This window comes from Terrapene carolina, unplaced genomic scaffold (assembly GCF_002925995.2).
Source record: "Terrapene carolina triunguis isolate 2854851 unplaced genomic scaffold, T_m_triunguis-2.0 Scaffold89, whole genome shotgun sequence".
Lineage (NCBI taxonomy): Eukaryota > Metazoa > Chordata > Testudines > Emydidae > Terrapene > Terrapene triunguis.
In genome coordinates, this window is record NW_020664440.1 from 31,951,393 (window position 1) to 31,975,497 (window position 24,105).

General features: G+C 56.3%; 2 protein-coding genes across 2 annotated transcripts in view; one reads left to right on the forward strand and one right to left on the reverse strand.

The window, feature by feature from the left end:
• The window catches only part of ACTN3 (actinin alpha 3), a 33,444-nt gene extending 17,866 nt beyond the window's left edge, over positions 1-15,578 (reverse strand). Inside the window, exons 1-4 of the mRNA XM_024198776.3 lie at positions 15,241-15,578; positions 2,485-2,599; positions 1,785-1,904; positions 333-419 (exon numbers count right to left, since the gene is read on the reverse strand). Of these exons, the coding sequence (XP_024054544.1) occupies positions 333-419; positions 1,785-1,904; positions 2,485-2,599; positions 15,241-15,375 (457 nt within the window). The 5' untranslated portion in view covers positions 15,376-15,578. The remainder of the gene's footprint in view (positions 1-332; positions 420-1,784; positions 1,905-2,484; positions 2,600-15,240) is intronic.
• Positions 15,579-17,628: 2,050 nt separating this feature from the next.
• ZDHHC24 (zinc finger DHHC-type containing 24) lies at positions 17,629-23,626 on the forward strand. Its single transcript, XM_024198834.2, has 4 exons — positions 17,629-18,142; positions 18,683-18,960; positions 19,596-19,908; positions 22,902-23,626. Exons 1-3 carry the CDS (start codon positions 17,868-17,870, stop codon positions 19,904-19,906), a joined length of 864 nt encoding a protein of 287 aa, XP_024054602.1. The 5' UTR covers positions 17,629-17,867; the 3' UTR covers positions 19,907-19,908; positions 22,902-23,626.
• The last annotated feature ends 479 nt before the right edge of the window (positions 23,627-24,105 follow it).

Below are 24,105 nucleotides of genomic sequence, written 5' to 3' on the forward strand. Positions count from 1 at the left end.
GGGGGGGGGGCGCCTTAGGGTAGAGGGAGGGGGGAGCTGCCGCGGGGGGAGCGCCTCAGGGCGGAGGGGGGAGTGGGGAGCTGCCACAGGGTGGGGGGGGGCGCATGGTGGAAGTTTCGCCTAGGGCGTGAAACTTCCTTGCACTGGCCCTGGGTGTACAGTATATAGGGGTGTATGTAGTGTCCGGGAGATATAGGGAGTATGTAGTGTATAGGGGTTATATAGGGTGTATGTGGACGGGGTGCAGTGTAGATGGGTGTCTGGAGTATACGCTACAGGAGTACATATCGGGGAGGGGGGTGTAAAGGGGCAGAGCCCAGCCCCGCACTCACCTTCCACTGAGATGTCCTGGATGGCGAAGCGCAGGATAATTGTCCAGATCATCCCCAGAGTCATCTTCAGATTCCCATCCACAATTTCTGAAGGAGGGGAGAGGGGGAGTCGGAGCGGGGTGGGGCAAGTGACAGAAAGAGACGGGTGTCCAGGGGGCAGGGGGAGAGATGGGATGTGTCATGAATATAGGGGGAAGGATATGCCAGCCCATTCAGTAGCATAAAATCCCTCCTTGGCAGCTATACTGGATTGCCTTGCCTGTAAAGGGTTAAGCAGTTCAAATAACCTAGTTGGCACCTGACCAGAAGGACCAATGAGGAAAGAAGATACTTTCAAATCTGGGGGGGAAGGATTTGTTTTGTTGTTCTGTGTGCTGTTCCCTCTCCGGATGGAGAGAGAGAAGCCAAGCAGGTACAACATCTCCTGAAAAATATACCTGGAATAATCCATCTAAAACCACAGAAACTGAGAGTAAGGCAAGGAAATGCATTAGGTTATCTCTTGTTTTGGCTTGTGAATTTCCCTATGCTACAGAGGTAGTTTCATTCCTGTTTTTGTAACTGTGAAGCTGAGCCCAGAGGGGAATCCTCTGCATTTTAAATCTTTTTATTACCCTGTAAAGTTACCTTCCATCCAGATTTTGCAGGTGTGATTCTTTTACTTTTTTCTTTATAATAAAAGTTCTTCTTTTAATAACCTGATTGATTTCAGTGTCCTAAAGACAAAGGGTCTGGTTGAGCTCACGTTGCTAAGGCAAACTGGTTGGTATTTTATTCTTAAGCCTCCCCAGGAAAGGGGGCGAAGGGGTTTGGAGGGATATTTTTTGGGGGATAGGGATTCCAAGTGCCCCTTTCCTGAATTTTTGTGTAAATCATTTGGTGGTGGCAGCAATATACCGTCCAAGGACAAGGAAAGAAATTTGTGTCTTGAAGAAGTTTTAACCTAAGCTGGCAGAATATAAATTTAGAGAGTCTTTCATGTGGGTCCCCACATCTGTACCTCAGAGTTCAGAGTGTGGGGGGGTACCCTGACAGGGTGCATAGAGATAGAGAGATGGGGATGGACGGGCAGGCAGAGGAGAGCATATGGGGGTGGACAGACAGAAGTAAACCCAGCCCCAGCCCCCCAGTGTCTGTGCTGCTTGGGGGCCTGCACATCCCCATCCCAGGCACCACTGACAAGCAGCCTGCCCCTCCCTCGAGACAGAGCAGCCCATGGGATTATGAGGGAACATGGCTCAATCCCAACCCAGCCCCCCCGGCCCCGCATGGAGGGTGGTGGCAGTGCCTGTGGCCACCGTACCCTCCCAGACATGCACAGCGCCCGCCTACCAGCGCCAGAGCGATGGGGCTGGAATCGACATGGTAATGGGGCATGCAGGAGGAGACTGCGCCAGTGCTGTGGACCCTCATCACCCTAGTCAGGACTGCTGCCCCCCCAACCCCACTCACCCTCAGCCCCGATGGAGACCAGCTTGACCCCCTTGCTGGAAATGAAGTCCAGGGCCTTGTTGACATTGGCGATCTTGTGGAAACGCATCTTGCCCTTGTCTGGCTTTGGCAACCGCTCACCTGAGGGGTGGGAGGAGAGTCACCAATTGGGGGAGGCACAGAGCCCCCCACACACCCATGCACCGCCCCGCTCGCTGGGGGGCAGAGTCAGTGATGGGGTGAAGGGGTCCCCTTCATTGAGAGGGAGTCAGCAGTGGGGGTGGGGAAGCAGAGATTCCCCCCCCCTGCACCCCCACATACCCTCCTCACACACACTCACATCTGGGGGCAGAGTCGGTGACAGACCCGCCCCCAGCTCAGCCACGCAAACCAGGCACACCCCACATTGCCAGACCACAACACACCCCATCACACAGACACCCAAGCACTGTGACACAGACAACCCCACATTGCATAATCCCTTCGGGTCCAGAGCCCCCCCCCACTGCAGCTGGGGTACACCCCGGTGACTGCACCCTCTGGGTCCCCCCAAGTCCCCCTCGTCTTCCCACGGATTCTCTCTCACACGCTTCCACATGGCTTCTTGCCCCTTGTGGCCACTGAACCCTCACCGGCAGCTCCCCATGGATTCTTGCCCCTCCCCTCATCACCCCCACATGGCCTTCCGTGGATCTGTCCCCCCCCGGCTCCCCCACCTTACCCGAGATCACCTCCAGCAGCAGCATAAGTTTCAGCCCATTGCGGAAATCCTCCTCAATGTTCTCGATCTGGGTGCCTGCCTTGCGCAGGTGGGAGTTGCACCAGGCCGTGAATGTCTGCAGGAGAAGATGGTGGGGGGGTTTAGAGAGACCCCCCACAGCCCCTCCCCCCGGGGAACAGGACAGCGGAACGAGCAGGAGAGGCTGGGCTATTCCCACGCCAGCACCAGGGTTGGTGTTGGTAGGGACAGGCTGCCCGCACCTCACATAGCCCTCCATTTAGGGTGACCAGAGGTCCCGATAAAATCGGGACTGTCTCGATATTTAGTTGTTTGTCCCACGTCCCGACCGATGTTTGGTATTGATATTGTCCTGATATTTGCACTCCGTTTCCCCCCCCCCCCCCCCCTCCCCCTATTTTTTTCCCCTCCCCCCCTCCCCCCACCCCCCTTGCTCGCCCTCCCTGGGGCTTCTTCCCCATAGCTCCCCCATCCTCACCCCACAACACCCACCTCCCCCCAGGACCACGTCCTGCTCAGCTCCCTGCATCAGCAGGATCGAGGCTCTGCTCGCTGGAGGGGACCCAGCCCAGCTGGGTTCCCAGGGCACTGTGCCAGGCCTTTGGCACAAGGAGCTGATTCCCACCAGAGCCGGGGCCCCCACGAGCCTTACAGCACAAGCCAGGCACAGGCTTGACCCCCACATCGCTGACCTCTGACCCTAACCCCCTCTGGGATGGGCAAGCCCTGCCCCTAACATCAACATCACCAAGCTCTACCCTTAAGCCCACCGCCAACCCTGGCATCACACGGTCCTCTGACCCTAACCCCGGTGAGCCCCACCCCAACACTGGTATTGGCCTGCCCTGCCCCTAACCCTGCTCCCCACCCCAGTCCTGGGGAGCCCCACACCTAACCCGAGGGCTGCCCAGCCCCACCCCAGCTCCCCCTATTGCTGAGCCTTCACCCTCTTCTTTTAACCTACCCTCCCAAACCAGAGGGACCCTGAAATTGCAACACTCCCAGCTCCCCCTTAACGCACTGCTGACCCCGGGACTCCCTGAGTTCTGCTAATAACACACACGCTGCTGGCCCCCACCGCACCCCTCCTGGCTGGCTGCAGAGAGAGAGAGAGAGAGAGAGAGAGTGAGTGAGTGAGTGAGTGTGTGTGTGTGCGCGCTCCCCCTGCTGGTGCGTGCATGTCCCTGCCCACAACGCCTCCCCATATTTAGCCCCAGCTTGGGAGCCTGGTTGTCCGGGAGTGGGTGCATGACTCAGGCCTACAGCAATGCATCGACTCTGCAGATCTAGATGGTACACAACACCGTGCCTGGTGGGGGGCAGGGTGTACCTGGGCATCCCAGCGGGGTGAGCTCATGATTGGCAGGCCGCAGCAAAAGGGCCCCGGCTGGCTGCCACCCCCACCCCTGAGAAGGGACACTGGGAATCCTGGCTCACAGACTTCCCTCCCCTCCTCAGTGCAGAGTGCTCATGCTCCCTTTGCCCGCCCAGCCCAGGGTGGGGTTGGGTGGACGGGACACCCCCCACCCCCACCCTGCAGACAGGATGCAGCCTCATTCCTAACATGACTAAGATGGAACGTGGCAGGGGGAGGGAACAGCTGTTCTAGTTCCCCACCTCCAGCCACCCTGAACAGAACAGCTGCTGGGATTCAGCGTCTGGGATTTCCTGGGCAGGGGGATGGGCTAGATGGGATCTGGGTGGCTCTAACCATAGTCCCACTAGCCCTGCACCCCCTCCCACTGCACAGCAGAGTATCCCAGAATGCATTGCTGCCCCCCCACTCCATGTGCCCCTCCCACCTCTGGGCACACTAACACTGTTGGGGTCACACCTTCCAGTTTCCCTGGTCCCTTAGGGTGAGCGCGCTCCTTTGGGTTTAAATGGGAGTGGAGATTCCCAGGACTCCGGGAGCTGGGGATTGATGGGGAAGACCAAACAGCAGGAGAGCTGCAATGAAACTACAGGAGTTGGCAGCACCGGGCCTGGGGGTCTGCAGAGCCCCACTGTAAAGCCCCTGGCGCACATGCAGGTGACTGCATGCGTGCTTGCATACTTCTCTGGGGGGAGGGAGGGAGTGGTATGGGCTGGGCGTTAGAGCAGGTCTATAGCCGAGGATATTTCTCTTGTGTAGGTCTGACTCCATTCGGGGGCACTGTCACTCTCTTTTTACATCCCTGCCCCAATTCTCTCCCTCAGGGGGCTGTGGGGCCCTCTCTCACACACACACAGATCTTATGCAATACAGCAGAGGCGATGACACACTGCCACACACTCACACCTTGTAGCTTTAAGTCCCTGTTGGAGAGCTGTGGATGCCCCACGCTGAGGGTCTGCAAGACACAACCAGGTTGGAAGGAGGTTGGGTGGGTGAGGGGAGGGGGGTCAGGATGCCCCCTGACTGGCTGGATTATCTAGGGTCATCCTAATAGTCCCTTGGAATCACCCCCCACCTTGCACCCTATTCCTTGCCCATCCCCCATGAAAACCCTACTCTGCACTGATGCCGCAGAGGACGCCCTGGCCCCGTGCTCCCCACCCCATCCCGGCGGCACAACACAACAGCTGAGCAAGAACTATTCCCAGGGGAAAGAAAGGGAAATCCTGAAAATTCACAGCTAGGAAGAGCACAATCGAAAAGCCTAGCACACACCCACACCCACCACAATCTCCTTAGGATCCCTTTGGGACCTCGCTGAAGCATAAAGAAGGTTTAAAAGATGTTGTAAGCTCAGGGAGACTCTATGGCTGATGGGACAATTTAAAGGGTCGTGGCAACCTAAGGAGATGGACTGAGGGGGGAAGAGTTTCTAGCCGGACTGATTCAAGATCTGTGGGACTTTGGTATCTTTACAGTTATCTGAATGCTGCTAATTGGAACTGACCAACAACATATGGGAGAAAAGCGCTCATTATTAAGATCATTGCTAGATGACAGTAGCTTCTAGGGGCCTGTCATGTTGGTCGCTGCAGAAACCCACAGCAAGGGACAGTCCCTACCCCAGACAGCTCACAGTCTGAACAGACAATGAGTGGGAGGAGAAAGAGGCACCAAGAAAGGCCAGGATTTGCCCAAGTTCTGCGGCAGAGCTCCGGAATAGGACCTAGGAGCACCCCCGGCTCTAGCCCACTAGACCTCCTCCCCTCCCAGAGCTGGGGACAAAACCCTGCAGTTCTGACTCCCAGACCAGCATGCTACCTGCAAGCCCCTGTGCCCTGTCGTGAGCTGAGCTCCCTGCCCAGACAGACCCAGCTCTGGAGACGCAGGCTGGATGATTTATAAATAGATTCTCCCTGCGTTGTTGCAACATTTTCTCCAGCTCAGCCACAGGGTTATTTTTAGGGGGCCCTAGAATTTCATAGCATCATCCGAATGCCAAGCTGCCACCTCCCGCGCCTGAGCAGGCCCCCAAGGTGTCACCAGGGACGTGCACCCCCCTTGAGCTCTGCCAGAGGGCTCAGTGGAGGACGCAGAGATGTGGAGCAGGCGCCTTCTCAGCATCCAGCCCCAAGGCCTGAGCGACAATGAAATCTTAAGGGAGGCAGCATGGTCTAATGGCTTATGCATTGCACCTGGCATCAGGACACCTGGCTTCCATTCCCAGCTCGGCTACTGGCCTTGAACAAGCCCTTTCCCCTCTCGGTGGCTCCATTTAGTAGATTTCAAGGCCAGAAGGGACCATTAGATCATGTAGTCTGCCCTCCTGTATATCACAGGCCAGAGAATGTCACCCAGGCACCCCTGCATTGAGCACTGTGAGACTTGTATTTGACTAAAGCATCTTCCAGAAAGGCAGCCGGCCTGGAGCTTAGGGTGACCAGATGTCCCGATTTTATAGGGACAGTCCCGATTTTTGGATCTTTTTCTTATATAGGCTCCTATTACCCCCCGACCCCATCCCGATTTTTCACACTTGCTGTCTGATCTCCCTACTGGAGCTGGAGAATCCACCCTGCCCTGGGGGGTTTGTTCCACTGGGTAGTCACCCTCCCTGTGAAAAATGGGCCTTATTTCTCATTTGAGGTTGTCTGGCTTTTACTCCAAGCCTAGTACGCCCACATCTTGAATACTGCGTGCAGATGGGGTCACTCCATCTCAAAAAAGATATGTTGGAATTGGAAAAGGTTCAGAAAAGGGCAACAAAAATGATGAGGGGTATGGAACAGCTTCTGTATGAGGAGAGATTAATAAGATTGGGACTTTTCAGCTCGGAAAAGAGACGACTAAGAGGGGATAGGATAGAGGTCTACAAAATCATGACTGGTGTGGAGAAAGTGAATAAGGAAGTGTTATTTACTCCTTCTCATAACACAAGAACTAGGGTCACAAAATGAAATTAACAGGCAGCAGGTTTAAAACAAAGGAAAGGACGTATTTCTTCACACAATGCACAGGCAACCTGTGGAACTCTGCCAGAGGATGTTGTGAAGGCCAAGACTATAATAGGGTTCAAAAAAGAAGTTCATGAAGGATAGGTCCATCAATGGCTATTAGCCAGGATGGACAGGGATGGTGTCCCTAGCATCTGTTTGCCAGAAGCTGGGAATGGGCGGCAGAGGATGGATCACTTGATGAGTACCTGTTCTGTTCATTCCCTCTGAAGCACCTGGCACTGGCCACGGTCGGCAGACAGGATACTGGGCTAGAAGACCATTGGTCTGACCCAGTATGGCCGGTCTTATGTTCTTATGGTTCTTGTTCTGCCTGTTTCTGCTAGATTAAAGAGCCCTCTAGTACCCAGGGCTTTCTCCCCGCGAAGGTCCTTGTACACCGTGATCAATCACCTCTAAATCTCCTTTTGGAGACGCTAAACAGATGGAGCTCTTTCCCGTTCTCACAATAAGGCATTTTCTCCAGCCCTTGAATCGTTTGTTGTGGCTCTTTTCGGCACCCTCTCCAATTTCTCAACATCCAGTCTAAAGTGTGGATCCCAGCGCTATACGCAGTCCCAGTACCAGCCCATCAGTGCCATGTCCTGAGGGAAAATCACCTCCCAGCTACTCCCGTTTATCCATCCATGGGCTGCATTTGCCCTTTTTGGGCAGTCACACTGGGAGCTCATGCTGAGTTGCTGGTCCACTCTGACCCCCTAGGTCTTTTTCAGTCACTGCTTCCCAGGACACTGTCCCTCATTCTGTGGGGGCTGACCTGCCCTCCTTGCCCCCGGGAGTATAACTTTGCATTTGGCTGTATTAAAACACGCGGTTTGAATGGGCCCACTCTACCAAGTGCCCCACCTGATCACACCACCATCTTTGTGTCATGTGCACACTTCACCAGCAGTAACTTTATATTTACTTCCTGGTCACTGATTAAAATGTTAATCAGCACCTGGCCTAGAACCGATCCCTGCAGGACCCCACTAGACACACAGCCCTGCCTCTACGGCTGGAGCTAAATGACTCTCCATTCACAGAGGCCAGCAGCAGACTCATAAGCCCCTGTACAAGGCCCAGCCCTACCAGGGGACTGTGCCAAGTGGGTTTCCTAGACACGAGCTCTCAGTGTAAGGGCTAATGTGATCCCAGGATGTGCAGACCGTGGGTGGGCAGTGCAGGGAGGGGATGGGGCCTCTGTACACAATGTGGCAGAGCCCACAGCTCCACTGTGAAAGCCTGGGGAGGGGCAGAGAGGAGCCACAGGAACGGCCCACAGGCTGGGATCCTGCCATCTGGCCAGACACTAAAGCAGCCCTGCAATTCAGAGGGGGCTGCATCCCAAGCTAGAGCCGCGAACACGGGGACATTTCAGACCTGAGGAGGCTCATGAATCTCACAGACAAAAGCTGAGCAGAACCAGGAGCCAACGCTGGACAAACCCACCCTGGGAAGAAGGGGAAAATGTTTAGCAGGGATTCCCTAGTGGGGCAGCTCCCCCTGGAATGGGCGCAGAACAAACCCTAACTAGGATCAGCCTCTGGCGTACGAGGCGCTGCACAGACAAGAGACACAGCCTGCCCCCAAGAGCTCAGACAAACGGGGGGAGGGCAAACAGCAGCATCAAGAGGGGAGTAACAGCAGCATCAAGAGTAACATGCCCAAGGTCAAAGGCAAAGGTGGGAATAGAACCCAGGAGTCCTGAGTCCCAGCCCCACCTCCTTCTCCAACCACTAGATCCCACGCCCCTCCCAGAGCTAGGGATAGAACCCAGAAGTCCTGGCTCAGAGCCCCTGTGCTCTAACCCCTAGACACCATTCCCCTCCCAGAGGTGGGATTAGAAGCCATGCATCCTGGCTCACACTCCAGCGTCCTAGCCGGGGCTATATCAGCATAGCGAGGTAAGTCGGAGATGTGAACAAAACACCCTAACTGCTGTAGCTCCCAGAGCAGACACAGCTGTGCAGACGAAGGGCATGTGTAGACATAACCCTTCCTTCAGGGAGGGGTTCCTACCTCTTTTGTCGGTGTAAGTTGTGTCTACACTACGGGGTCATGCCGGAAAATTCCAACAGCCACTGGTCTATGCTGCCTGGCAGGAGGCTGGCCTGGTGTGTCTCTGGGGAAGCTGCTTTTGCTCCCAGCCCCTACCCCACCACTCCCCCAGCCACGCACCGGCACTCTGGCTCCCTGCTCACCCAGCAGGCATCTACCTGGGCAGCGGGAGCTGCGGCACAGCCGGATTTCCACTGGCACTGGGAAGCTCTGTCCTGTGCCTGGCAGCGGGCTGGGATCCCCTGGGGCTAATCCTTTGTTATGGCAGGAGTATTTGTGGCTCATTCCCTGCTATTTACAAGGGCTTAAGGGATTTGGCTCCAGCTAACACAATAGTCTGAGGGGCTGCCCTCCCTATGGGTGCTGGTAAATACGCTGGGAGCTGACGCAGCATGGGGGGAGGGGGGGACTTCCCCACTCCCAGCTTGGCCTGTGCTCATCCACCCACATCTACACACACTGCACCAGCATTTATTCATCTGGCCATCCAGCACCCGCCTCCAGCCATCCAGCCTTCCCTGGGCACCCCTCTCTCCAGCCAGCCTTTCTTCCCTTCTCCCCATTCCAGTCGTCTCTCTGTCCATCCATCCCCACACATCCCTTCCCCCATCTTCCCTTCCATTGCAGGGGTCAGGGAGAGCTTTGTGCTCCCGGCATGTCTCCAGTTCCCTACCCTGCCCATCTCTTGGCCAAGGCTGCTCCCCCTGAGATTCACCCAGGCTCTCTGCCCTCTCCAGCTTTCACCCCCTCCACTAGTCTCATTCCCCTGATGCTCAGCCGCACAGACCTCCCCCGTCCTGCCAGTTGCTCAAGGAAGTGTATGGCTGCATCTCCGCCTCCTCCAGTTGTGGACCTCCAAGCAGCGAGCACTTGAGCATCCTCAGGGCAGATCCCTCCCTGCTCCTTCCCCAATTCTGGCTGTACCCCACAACTCAGAGATCCCCCTTCCATCTCCCAGCTGAGACCTTGCATCCAGTCCTGGGGCTGCGCTGTGAAAGACCAGGGAGGAGGGTGCACAGAACAACCTGCCTGCTGGGAACTTGCCTGCTGGCCAGAGACTGAAGCAGCCCCCATGATTCAGCATGATGGGGGATGGGGCTGGACCTTGATCCAGGGCTAGAGGCACCAACATGGGAGATTTCTGATCCGTGGGAACTCGAGAATCTCACAGACAAAGGCCTAGCAGGGCCAGTGGCTGGGAGCAGATGCTGGACAAATCCACTCTGGAACGAAGGCAGATGTTTAGCAAGGAGGGGGATTCCCCACTGGGTAGCTTCCCCTTGGATGGGGGGAGGAGATTCTCCAGTCCTTGGGGGCTTTAAATCCAGGCCAGAGGGCTCTAGGCGATGGTCCTGCCACCAGATCTGGGCTGGGGCAGGAATCGGCTTGAGGGAAGGTGCTGCGGGGGGTCAGACTGTGTGAGTCTAAGGGCCCTTAGCATAGACAGGAGCTCCTGTGCCGGAACAGCAGCACATTCCCAGCCCTGCTGCAGTGTGGTCCCTCCCCACATGCCCCAGCCCCAGCCCCTCATGCAGCCATTTCCACAGCTTACACTGGCCTTGTACAGGGCGGAGGGAGCGCACGAGAACAGGGCATTCTGGGTAGAGTTGGCCTGTGGGCTGGCTGTGTGGGGCTCTGCAGAACATTCAGGGTAGAGCAGGCCTGCGGGCTGGCGGTGGGGCACCTGCGACAGGGATACCAGGAAACCCTTCTCCCAGAAGGATTGCAAGGTGCTCTGCAAACGCCTGTCTGTAGATAGCACTAGTCCCATCCTACAGACAGGGAAATCGAGGCAGAGAGACCGGTGCAATGTCACACAGCAAATGTGGAAAGAGAACCCAGTAGTCCTGAATTCCAGCCCCCCCATCCCCACTCTAACCATTAGATCCCACATCCCCTCCCAGATCTGAGAACAGAGCCCAGGAGTCCTGGCTCCCAATCCAGTGCCCTAATCACTGGACCCCACTCCCCTCAGCCCCTGGCACTCACCCTCCCCCCTGTCCCACAAGCACACACACACACAATCCTCTTGAAGCCACCTGCTCTGCCCATGGAAGCAAGTGTGCCCCTCCCCGTCTCTGTAGTTGATTCACGGTCTCTTCCAGCCCTCTTTAAATAGCCTCTCCCACAGGAGCCCAACAGCAAGGCTCACCCAGGCTGTGGGGCTGCTGTAGCCCCCACCCCACCCTGCCCCCCTCTCCTAGGCCATAGCCTAATTAAGAGGTGTCCTCTTCCAAAATACCCACATGAGCTCACCCCACCCGGGAAGCAGCGGGGGGCGGACAGAGGGTGGGGGGGCAGTTTATTATAGAAACCACCTTACAAGGACAGGGCGTCTGGAATAGCAGCAGCCACCTGATCCCCCTTCCCAATCCCCCAAAACACTCGCATCAGCAGGAACAGCTTCCCAAGCACATGCTTCCACAAAACTATCCCTGTTCCACTAACAAGGGGGTGAGGGACTCAAAACAGACAATCCTCTGCTCTGATCAAATGCCTATTCTTTGTACTGGGGTAGTGCTGAGGATCCCCCGTTGTGCTAAGCACGGTACACACACAGAACAGAATGACAGTCCCTGCCCCAAACAGCATACAACTTAATCAGACACTCTGGGGAAAAAATCAAGACATGCAGATTCCTCCAACAGGCGGCTTGGGGGATGGGGATCCCTGAGGGGGTGTTAGGTTCTCAGACGGAACAATCGGGCAGGTCACCTGTCTGTGTCATGTTGGCACCCTCCCAAGCACTGACACACTGGGGTGTGCACACACACACAAACACAGCACTGACACATCAGAGTACGCACACACAGACACCCAGAGCACTGATCTGCATAACACTGGTACACCAGGGTACACACTCAGAGCACTGGTACACACACACACACACACACACACGCACACGCACACGCATACCCAAAGCACTGACACACTGGGTTCCACACACACATACGCACACACACAACCTGTGCACTGGGCCCTTCCCTGACAACTTAACACAAGAGTCTAACAAAGAGCCGGTGCAAACTCGCACAGGCGTGGCCCACTAGGGTCAGCTCAGAGCCCATCTACCCCAGTATCCCGTCACCCCAATACCCAGCACTAGCTGCTCAGAGGAAGGGGCAAGAGCCCTGCAGTGGTAGGATAACCTGCCCCCAGAGAAAACACCTTCTTGACCCCAATTGCTAGAGTTCAGGGTGTAGCAGTGAGTTCCACAGGCTGACAGGACCGTGTGTCAATGAGACAACAGGTGAGCAGGGACAGGCAAACATCTGTATGGGGAGGGTGGGGAGCGGTGGCCCAAGCGCTCCAGTGTGAGCGAGTGGTACTTGTGGGACTCAGGGCAGCATTGTGCAGGCTGGATAAGGGCTGGCAATACCCAGCCTGCAGCTTGACCTAGACAGCAGCACCATTCGGTGGGGACTTGTGCCAACAGAAAGGGCTGAATTCTGATCTCCAGAGTCACCCCCTGACTGCAACGAGGCCAAGGCCGGATTCTGATCTCAGCTTCCCCAGGACCAATCCAGAGTCAACCAGAGATCCCCAGAGTTGCCCTGGTGTAGGGAGGGTCAGGACCTGCCCTGACCCTACATCCTGACCTTTACATTGGAGGCAACTACTTCAAGGAGGGTGGCATTATCTGTGATGTGCCCCTAGCCGGACAGTGCTCCTTGCCAGGAGGGGCAGCCTGGCTGTCCCCTGGCCACAGGGGCTCTAATAGCCTTTCCTCACCTGATGTAGCTGTGCCACCTCCCTGGATATAGGGTGCCAGGTTAGAGCCTGGTGTTATTGCCCCAAGGGGTACAGGCGGAGAGGATCCTGGGGGGCTGGGGATCAAGATTAGGGCTGGTAGGAGGAAGGAACATCCCACCTTGCACCATCCCCACCTGCTCAAAGCTCCCTGCAGCAGTGGCAGACCAGGGGAGAAAGGGTATGTCTACACTACAGGATTAATCCGAATTTAGATAATTCGAATTTGGGAAACAGGTTGTATAAATTCGATTGTGCGCGGCCACACTAAGCACTTTAATTCGGTTTTAAACCACATTAATTCGGTGGTGTGCGGCCACACTACCCCATTAACTTAAACACAGTAATTCGGTGGTGTGCGTCCACACTAACCCTAATTCGAATTAACAAAATCGATTTAGGCTCTACTCCGTTCGTCGAGGTGGAGTACAGAAATCGATTTAAAGGGCCCTTTAATTCGAATTAACTGGCTCTGTAGTGTGGACGGGTGAAGGGTTAATTCGGATTAAGGCAGCTAAATCCGAATTAAAGTCCTAGTGTAGACCAGGCCAAAGACTCCAATGGTTTGGGCAGAACCAAATGGAGGGGACACGTGGCACCCACGCCCGATGGAGAACAGCAATGTGCACGCCTGCCATATTGCAGCCCCCTGGGCATGCCTCAGCCGAGAGTTCTGTGGTGCTGGGACCAGGGGCTTTGGGTTAGCAGTTTGGGTTGTGCTCTGGCTCTAGGGGTTCCTGGGCCCTATCCACCTGGGCATAAGAACATGGACTTTGACAGAGGTTCCTGGGGCAAGGGGCACAGAATTCGCTGGGCCTGCTCCTGCTCCCACTCACGCCAGTGGTACTGCATCAATTGCAAGGGAGACAGCCTGGATGTGTTGCGGGCTGAGATCAGGATCAGGCCCACTGCTCTCTGGGGGTGTCTCACTTTGAGAGTGTGTGTGTGAGAGAGAGAATGGGGGGAGCTGTTGTGTGTCTGTGTGTGTGTGTGAGTTTGTTGTGGGTCACTGTATGCGGGAGGGTAGTTGTGTGTAGGAGTGGGGTTGTTGTAGGTTAGTATATGTAGGGGGTTGTGTGTGTGTGAGAGTGGGGTTGTTATAGATCAGTGTATGCAGGGGAGTTGTGTGTGTATGATAATGGAGTTGTTGTGGGTCAGTGTATGTAGGGGGGTTGTGGTGTGGGGGTGAGAGTGGGGTTGTGGGTCAGTGTATGCAGGAGGGTTGTTGTGGGTCAGTATGCGGGGGGGTTGTGTGTGGGAGTGGGGTTTTGTGGATGGTCAGTGTTTGCAGGGAGGTTGTGTGTGTGTGTGTGAGAGTGGGGTTGTTGTGGGTGAGTGTATGCAGGGGGGTTGTTGTGTGTGGGAATGGGGTTGTTGTGTGTCAGTGTTTGCAGGGAGGTTGTGTGTGGGAGTGGGGTTTTTGTGGGTGGTCAGTGTTTGCAGGGGGGTTGTTGTGGGTCAGTGTTTGCAGAGGGTTGTTGTGGGTGTGTGAGTGGGGTTGTTGTGGGTCAGTGTTTGCAGGGGGGTTGTGTGTATGTGAGAGTGGGGTCGCTGTGGGTCAGTGTATGCAGGGGTTGTTGCAAGGGAGAGTTTGGATGTGTGGTATGTGTGCGTGAACCAATCGCCCGAGGTTCTCACAGCCACTGCACACACATCTCGGCCCAAGCGGGCGAGCATGCCACATACACCTGGAGGAGCCTGGTGCACAGCCTGCCCGGAGCCCAGATCGCAGCGAGGCAGGTGGGTATATTTAGTCCAGCAGGGCTCTTGCATCCCCAACATTCCTGACATAGTTTGGATGCCACAGACTCTGTTCCAGGACACATGCAGCCGCCTCCTCGAACTCCCCACTGCTGGCGTCACCCATCTGGGGCTGGGGGCTGGGAAGGGGCATCAAGCCGTATCAGTTACCCTTGCACAGCAGCTGCCTGCTCCAAAGATCACCTCCCCACACCCGCCACTTTGGGGCTTGGCTCCTGACAATCCTACATGGCACGGAGCCCGGCTCTCCAACCTTGTGCACTGCTTGGAGACTGCCCTTGGAGAGATGGGGGCTTCTGCCTGCCCCTGGAACCCAGGGCACCTGGGGCTGCCCCTGTGCCCGGCCCCTGTAACTCCAAGCACCTGGCACCGCTTGGAGGCTGCCCCTCACAGAGATGAGATCTGGCCTGCACCCACCCGTGTAACCCCTAGCACTAGTCAGTGGCTGCCATCCGAAAGCCCCAAATCTTTACAGTAATGGCATCCCGTACCTGTCCATCCAGTGCCCAACTTGGCCTCTCTCCTGCTCAGGATATCCCCCTCCCCCGAGTCCCACCTGACTCTCTCGCTTGCAGAGATGGGGCCCTGGGCCAGCCTCTCACCATAGTGCCTGGTACCTCTCTGAGGTTCCTACCCTGCTGAGTTTCCCCCATGGGCCCTGACTCTCCCCATCAGGCAGACACAGCCCCTTGCCCAGTTCTCCAAACCTGGGCACCATGGGAACCCCCCCACAGCACCTCTCGCAGGCTCCCACCCTGCTTCCCCTGCCCATAACTGTCCCCCATAGCCACCCACCTTCCTCTGCTGCTTCTCCCAGGCGGGGTCCAGCAACAGGTCCCGGTCCCAGTCTTCCTCCTGCTGCATGTACTCTTCGGTCATCATGTACGAGTGGTTGTACTGGATATGGCTCTCTACTTGCGTGGTCATCATGGCTTGTCCTCTTGTCCCTCTCTGCACGTCTGACTGTCCCCTCTTCCCCCTTAGCCTCCGGTTGTCCCTCTCACAGGCCCTCCTCGCTGCTCTGTACTGCCCCTTGCCCAAGGCACCAGCTCCCTTCTCCTGGAGGTCAGATCCCCCTGGCCCTGGTGGCTGGCAGCTTTGCCCTGTCCCGAGCTCCTGGTCAAAAACCACCCACGTGACTGGTCCCCATTAAGTATTATCAGCCTGGGGAAGGGGGATCAGGTTCCACCTTTAAAAGGCCAGGGGGAGGATATAGAGAGGCTGTCCTCACCAACCAGGGAGGGTGAGGACAGCTGCTGGCAGGCCACAGACCCGACCCCCCCCTCCTTGCAGGCTCTTAAAGGGACCTTGTACCTGGAGGGGAGGGAGGGTGGCTTGCTGGTGGTCTGGGGACAGGAAATGCACAATAAGCCCCAGCGGGAGCTGGGGGCGGCCAGTTCCCAATGAGGAGCAGAGGTGTCAGACCTGGAAAAGGCCATTAAGTCATCGGGAGGAACCCAGGGCCAAGGAATGAGCTGGGAGCAGGGATAGGATGGCGTCAGCTGCAAAAATCAAAGGGAGGCAGCTTGGCCAGTGATAGAGCCAGGACTCCCAGGTTGCACTCCCAGCTCTGCCAGTGCCCTGTTGTGTGACCTTGACCAAGTCCCACCCCTGCTCAGTGCCTCAGTTTCCCAGCTCTAAAAAATCAAGGGACTGACAATCCCCCCTGCCCCGCACAAAGCTTTTGGAGATACTTGCAAGAAGCACAAGTCTAACTACCATTCTGCAAGTCCCCTGCAGGGAAGAACATGTCACTGACCAGTGCCATGCATGGTGGGGAGACCTGGGAGGGCAATACCATATCCACCAGCCAGCACCTGGCAGAGAAGCTGTGACCTGGTACCCCACCCCCATCCCAGCAACACATAAACACCCCAGGCACCTGCAGGGGGGCTCAGGTGGGGAGAATGCCCCAGGAAGGGAAAGCTGTAGGGACTAGGGGAGCTGACTTAGAGGAGACTGATTCCCCTCAATGCAGCAGCACTGCAGGTCTCAAGTGCCCTCTCCCTGTGCTGTGGCTCTGGTTACACCAGGGCTATTATTAGCAGCACAGGCTGGGCTCGGAGCTCCCAGAAGTGGCTAGCGATTGTGGGCCGGAGAGGAAATCTCAAAGGAGGACCCAAATTTCCAGGGAACTGAACCCTGAACTCTCACCTTTTGCAAACCAGGCACATTTGCCTCCCCCAAAATGGCAGTTCCCCTCCACCCCAAACGCTAACCGCTTGGCTCTGGGATTTCAAGGCACTGTCCAGCACTGCCACTGCCTGGCAGCATGTGTCCAACCACAGGGTGTGGCATCCCGCAGGGCAGCATGTGGAATGGTGGGTGTCTCCGGCCTGCACTTGTCAGGGGAGGGTCTGTACCAAACCAGCAACCCAAAGGAGGTACCACGGAATAAACCTCCAGGGCAGGGGCTGGACTGCACCGAGGTGTGGCAGCGGGACAGACCATGGGCCCGGGAACAAGGGGGTAGGGTGGCCACCTTGAAAAAGGGCAAAGCTCTGCTAATTTCATCTGAGACCTATGGGCATTGTGGGCCCCTCAGGCACGGTGACCCCGTTCCCCTCACTGGGCACCATGACTCCCCCGGGCACGGTGACTCCGCTCCCCTCACTGGGCACCATGACTCCTCCGGGCACCATGTCTCCCCCAGGCACGGTGACCCTGCTCCCCTCACTGGGCACCATGACTCCCCCGGGCACGGTGACTCCGCTCCCCTCACTGGGCACCATGACTCCCCCGGGCACCATGTCTCCCCCAGGCACGGTGACTCCGCTCCCCTCACTGGGCACCATGACTCCCCCGGGCACGGTGACTCCGCTCCCCTCACTGGGCACCATGACTCCCCCGGGCACCATGTCTCCCCCAGGCACGGTGACCCCGCTCCCCTCACTGGGCACCATGTCTCCCCCAGGCACGGTGACCCCGCTCCCCTCACTGGGCACCATGACTCCCCCGGGCCCGGTGACTCTGCTCCCCTCACTGGGCACCATGTCTCCCCCAGGCACGGTGACCCTGCTCCCCTCACTGGGCACCATGACTCCCCCGGGCCCGGTGACTCCGCTCCCCTCACTGGGCACCATGACTCCGCCCCTGGGCACCGTGATTGGTCGATCGCGGTTTCTGTCAGAGGGAAGGTTGGGCAAAGCGGCCTTCCCAGCCCCTGATTGGCCCGGCGCGCTGCCGCGCCCGAGCTGGAGGCGGAAGCGGAGGCCGAGGAGAGTGAAAGAGAGGCCTCCCTAGAGCCCCGATCCGGGACAGAGATCCCCCCCCCCCGTTCAGAGACCTTGGGGAGGGCACCAGGCCCAGGAGAGACGCCCCCTCCCCTTAGGCCAGGGTGGCAGTCAGCACCCCCCGCCCCCCCGCGGGAGAGGCTGATCTGTGCCCCTGGGAGCGCTCGCGTGGGGCGCCCCCTGGCAGCCATGCAGGCGGGCTGGGGCGGGCGGTGGCAGCGCCTGGATGCCGCGCTGTGCCTGCCCCTGTGTGTGACCGTGGCCCTGATGGGGGCCGTGTGCACAGAGGTGCTCTACCTGCTTCTCTGGGCTGCAGAGCCCACCCAGCTGCCCCTGGCCCTGCACCTGCCCCTCCTGCTCTTCCTCCTGGCCAACGTGCTGGGCAACATGGGCCTCTTCGTCACCACCAGCCCAAGCATCAAAGGTGTCATGCTGTCCGAAAGCGCCGTGGGACAGGGCTGGGAGTGAGTATGGCTGGGCTAGAGGGAGGCAGAGGGCTCTCCCACAGCCCAGAGGCACCTTCATCTCAGCGCCAGGTAAGGGATCCCTATGTAAACAGCCCTGGCACCCCACTCCAGAGGTGGCTGCATCTCTGTGCCAGGTGAGAGATGGGATCCCTGTATAAACAGCCCCATTCCCCTCTACCCCCATGGCGGCTTCATCTCTGTGCCGGGCGAGGGATGGGATCCCTGTATAAACAATACCTGCGCCCGACCTGAGGCAGCTGCAGCTCAGCACCGGGCAAACTTTAGGTTGGTGCTAGAGCACTGTCAGATGCTGCCATTCGCTGAGTTTGTGAGAGGGATCTTCTACAAGATGGGGCATGGCAGTGGCCTGGGATTGGGACTTTGCTGGGGACTCCCTGCCCAGGACTGCCCTGCTTTTGGGGCTGCCACTCTATTTCCGGCCCTAGGGAAAGCACAATATGATGTGCTATTGGAGTGCTGGGGGGGGGGGGGGGAGAGACAGAGAAACGCTGCATCACCCCCCTGATTCCCTTCCAGGTACTGCTACACCTGCCAGTCCCATGTCCCCCTCCGCTGTCACCACTGCTACACCTGCAACGTGTGCATGCTGCGCCGGGACCACCACTGTGTGCTGCTGGGCCAGTGTGTGGGCTACCATAACTACCGTTACTTCCTGTGCCTCCTGCTGCACGGCTGGGTGGCCCTGCTCTACGCCAGCCTGCTCAACACTGACATCTTCATGGGCCTCCTGCACGAGGGAGTCACCCTGCACAGCATCGTCCTCCTCCTTATGCCGTGGCTCATGCTGCTGACGGGTACAGCCATGGCAGGACCTGCCGGGAGGGGTCCATCCACATGTGGGGACTGAGCACCACTGGTTCCCCTGGGACCAAGCTGTTCTCAACTGGTTTTGTTAAAAAAAAAAAAAACCTAGGAAATACCTAGATAAAAAAACTTTGTGAGTTGCAGCCGAGCCTTGGGAACATCAGATCAAAATTCAGTGATTTTGGGCATCAGCCAGATGCTCCATAAAGGGCCCTGATTTTATAAATTGCTGATCCTCTACCCTCTGAAAAATAGATCCTTTTAGGACATCTCCTTGGAAACTGAGAAACCCCTAAATCACATGTTGCTTTTGCAGATTGTGGCTTGAGTGTGCACCTCGGGGGCTCTTCCAGCATAGGCAGCTCCTTAGAAACCCCACAACCCATTCCCCTGTCACCTGAGCCACCCAGCCCTCCCTCAGGCCCTACTCCAGAGGCAACTATGATATCCCAGTATAAACAGTCCCTGTGCCCTACCCCAGAGGCAGGCGCATGTCAGTGGAACAGGGAGCAGAGCAGGGTTAATGGGAACATGCCAACACCTGGTTGTGTCTGGGGGATGCTAGGTGCACCCTTGGGGAATGCCTGGCTCCTAGGACTGACTGCACTCCCTTGTGTTTCCCCAGGCCAGGTGAGCACCTCGACTTTCATCTATGCTTTCATGGCTGACACCTGCGTGATCAGTTTCCTCTTCTGCTCCGGCTTCCTGTTCTTACACGTGCTGCTAAGCCTGCGTGGCCAGACGACCAGGGAGTGGTTTGGGAAGAGCCGCTGCTATGACCTGGGCTGGCGTCGTAACCTGCAGGAGGCATTGGGGGACAGGTGGCACCTCGTCTGGCTGTGCCCGTTCCTGGCCTCCCCCCTTCCCGGGAATGGCGTAGCCTTCGAGAGCAGAGCTCCCTGCACTGAGCCCTCCACCAAGGCAGTCATTTTCTGAAGGTGGGTTCAGGGGCCACCCCCAATGCTGAGGGGGTAGGATGTACCACGGTCCCGGCCACCTTGCCAACACCAGCTGACTGGCATAATGGGTAGGGCACTGGGGTGCAGGACTCCTGGTTTCTGTTCCCAGCTCTGCTGCTGACCTTGTACAAGAAGAGATTCTCTAAATACATCAGAAATAAGAGTAAGACTAAGGAAAGTGTAGGTCGTTACTCAATGGGGAAGGAGAGCATATAATGGAGGAGAGAGAGAGAAGGTTGAAGTGTTTAATGCCTTTTTTGCTTCAGTCTTCACTATAAAGGTTAATTGGGAGCAGATGCTTAACAATTACTATTAGCATGAGGGAAGGATCTCAGACCAGATTAGGGAAAGAACAGATTAAGGGAGATGGGGGGGCGGGAACAATCTTCATATATGTTAAGGGCTGTTGTAAAGAGGCCAACGTTCTCCATGTCCACCGAAGGTAGGACAGACAGTCATGGGCTTAATCTGCAGCAAGAGAGATTTAGGTTAGATAGTAGGAAAAACTTCCTAACTATAATGGTAGTTAAGCTCTGGAACAGGCTTCCAGGGGAGGTTGTGGAATCCCTATCAGTGGAGGTTTTTAAGGACATGTTGGACAAACACCTGTCAGGGATGGTCTAGGTTTTACTTGGTTCTGCTTCAGTGCAGGGAGGTGGACTTGATGGCCTCTTGAGGTCCCTTCCAGCCCTGCAGTTCCATGATTTTATAGTATTTAGATAAGTTAGATGTATTCACGTTGGCAGGGCCTGATGAAAATCGCCCGATGGTACTTAAGGAACTAGCCAAAGCAATCTCAGAACCATTATGGTGAGGTCCCAGGGGACTGGAAAAGGGTAACATAGTATCTGTCTTTAAAAACGGGGGGGAAAGTAGGACCTGGGAATGTATAGACCAGTCTGCCTAACTACAATACAGGAAAGATACTGGAACAAATGATTAAACAACCAGTTTGTAAGCACCTAGAAGAAACTAGGGTTATAAGAAATAGCCGCATGGGTTTGTCAAGAACCAATCATACCAAACCAATCTAATGTCCTTCTTTGACAGGGTTACTGGCCTAGTGGATAAAGGGGAAGCAGTGGACATGATTTCTGGACTTTAGTAAAGCTTTTGACACAGTCCCACAGGACATTCTCATAAGTAAACTAGGGAAATGTCGTCTAGATGAAATTGCTATAAAATGGCTGCACAACTGGTTGAAAGACCATCCTCAAAGAGTAGTTATCAATGGTTCACTGTCAAACTGGGAGGATGTATTCAGTGGGGTCCTGCAGGGTTCTGTCCTGGATCTGGTACTATTCAGTATTTTCACTAATGCCTTGGATGATGGAGTGAAGAGTATGCTTATAACATTTGCAGATGATGCCCAGCTGGGAGGGGCTGCCAGCTCTTTGGTGCATGGAATTAGAATGAAAAATGATGGTGATAAACTGGAGAACTGATCGGAAATCAGCAAGGTGAAAGTCAGTACAGACAAGTGCAAAGTACTCCATTTAGGAAAGAAAAATGAAATGCACAACTATCAAATAGGGACGTATTGGGTAGGCAGCAGAGTTGCAGAAAAGGATCTGGGGGGTAGTGGATCACAAATTGAACATGAGCCAAGAGCATGATGGTGTTGTGAAAAGGGCAAATGTCATGCTGGGCTCTGTCAGCAGGAGGGGGCGGATGTAAGACACAGGAGGTAATTGCTGTGCTCTGCTCAGCACTGTTGAGGCCTCAGCTGGAGTGCTGGGTCCCGTTTTGTGTCCCACACTTTAGGAAAGCTCTGAACAAACAGGAGAGTCCATAGGAGAGCAAGGATTTGTGAGGAACGGTTGAAAGAATTGGGCATGTTTAGGCGAGAGAACTGAAGGCTGAAGGGGGACATAAGTCTTCAAATATGTAAAAGGTTGTACTAAAGAGGATGGTGAGCAATTGTTCTCCATGCCCACCTAGGGTAGGACAAGAAATAAATGGCTTAATTCACAGCAAGGGAGATTTAGGTGGCTATCAGGAAAAACTCTGTAACTCTCAGGTGGTTAAGCACTGGAACAGATCACCCAGGGAGGATGTGGAATCTCCGTCACTGGAGGTTTTAAGAACAGGTTAGACACACACCTGTCAGGGATGGGCTAGATCTATGTAATGCTGCCATAGCGTGGGGCTATGGATTAGATGGCCTCCTGAGGTCCTTTCCAGCCCTACAATTCTATCATTCTATGTCCTTTCCCTGCTCTGTGTCTCAGTTTCCCCATCTGTAAATGGGAATGATCCCTCACTAGATGAATTCACTAATGAGGTAAGGGTCAGCAGCTGGTGGGCTGAGGGACAGACCGGCACCCAGAGAGAGAGAGAGCCTAGCTCAGGACACTGCTGTTCTATTGGTATTACAGTAGCACCTAAAAGCCTTGCCCCCCACAAGATCAGTCGCAGCACAGACACAGTGGGAGACAGGGCCTGCCCCAAGAGCTCTCAGTCTGAACAGACAAAGGACAGAAAGGAAACAGGCACCAAGAGAGGGAAGGGACTCCCCCAAAGTCACTGGAGAGTCAGCGGCAGGGACAGAACAGAATCCAGGAGTCCTGGCTCCCATACCTCCCTCCTCCCCTGCCGCTCTAACCACTAGACCCCTCTCCCCTCCCAGAGCTGGGGATGGAACCTAGGAGTCCTGTTTCCCAGCCCCCACACTGTAACCCACTAGCCTATCACCCTGCTCCATAATCAGTTCATTCCAAGTTTAGGCTGCTCTGCTCCAGTTATTGCTGGTTGTGGAGCTGGCAACCTCAGGCCTGTGGGAGGGGGAGTGAATTTGTGCTGGCCAGTCTGTGGCTGAGATCCAGGGATCATCCCCCACCCTCTCTCGTCCCTGTCAGGCATTGAGAGGGGCCAGAGGACGGGGGGGCACAAAACTGCTCTGGGTTTGTCCCATGGGAGGCCTGGCCCATGATGGCCCAGGTCAGCTCTGCTCCCTCCCTCTCTGATTGCAGGTCTCCTTCTGGATGGCGCTACAGTACTGCAGTGGGGCTGGCACTGGCTTTGCCTCTCCCGGGAGGGGGAGCGCTGCTGAGGGGCAAGTGTCAAGCTGTGTCCACTGCTCTGCCCCATGGGTTACTGGCACCCCCATCTGACCTGGGTCCTGACACTGCCCGGTGGGTGATTGAGCCAATCTGCACTGGACTCTGCAGCTGTTGGGACTGTTGTGCCAGGCACCGGACAGACTCCAACCGAGATTGGGGGGCCCTGTTGCACTGGGCATAGTGCAGCCCGTGAGGAAGATCAGAGACCCCTGTTGTTCCAGGTGCAGCCCAAATACAGAATGAGAAACAGTCCCTGCCCTGAAGACCTCACAGTCGTAACAGACCCAAGGTGGGAGGGTAAACAGGCACCCAGAGGAAAAGGGACTGCCCAGCTCAGGGAATAGAGCCCAGGAGTCCTGGCTCCCAGTCCAGTGCCCTCCTGACTGCACTAACCTTTTGTGGTTCCCAGTTCTGCTCCATTTAAAGCACTAGCAGCACAAGACCACCCTTCTGCGAGCCCAGGGCTAAAACTGCTTGTCTTCTGTGTTTGCACAGCTCTCCCATGGCTGGCCCGGCCCAGCCCAGCAGGACAGCCCACCCCCCAGAGGCTGGAGTCATTGCCTTACCCAGCCCCTCTCCCAGGGGGGCCTTTCCTCTGGCATCGTCCCCACTGCTCTCCAATAAAGGCTCCAAGCCCCAGGTGCATGGTGCCTGAAGATTGATTTGTCTGATTCTGGAGGGGCCCATTCTGAGCCCCAACCTGACCCCCTGCAGCCTTTCCTGCCCCCGGCCCAGATTTGGGGGTGGGACCACAGCATGGCTTTTAGAGCTGTGCAGCCTGGATGTAAAGTCCCCAAGGGATGGAGCATTCCCCTATCCCAGGAGAGCTGCCCTGCTGAGGAATCCCCCTCACTGCTAAACCTCTGCCCCTCATTCCCCATCTGAATCTGTCTGGCATCGCTCCCAGACACGGACCTCAGTTGGCCTTTGTCCTTGAGATTCCCAAGGCCCCTAGGACCAGCTCAGCAGGGATCCCCGGGCAGCTGGTGCAGTGGCTGCAGTGCTGGCCCTTGTAAATGCTTCCCCATGGGGCTCAGCTGCCAAGGCCAGGGGTTGCAGGGTCCTTTAGCTGAGCTTCTGTGTGTCTTCTGTTCAGAGGAGGGCCAGGAGCCAG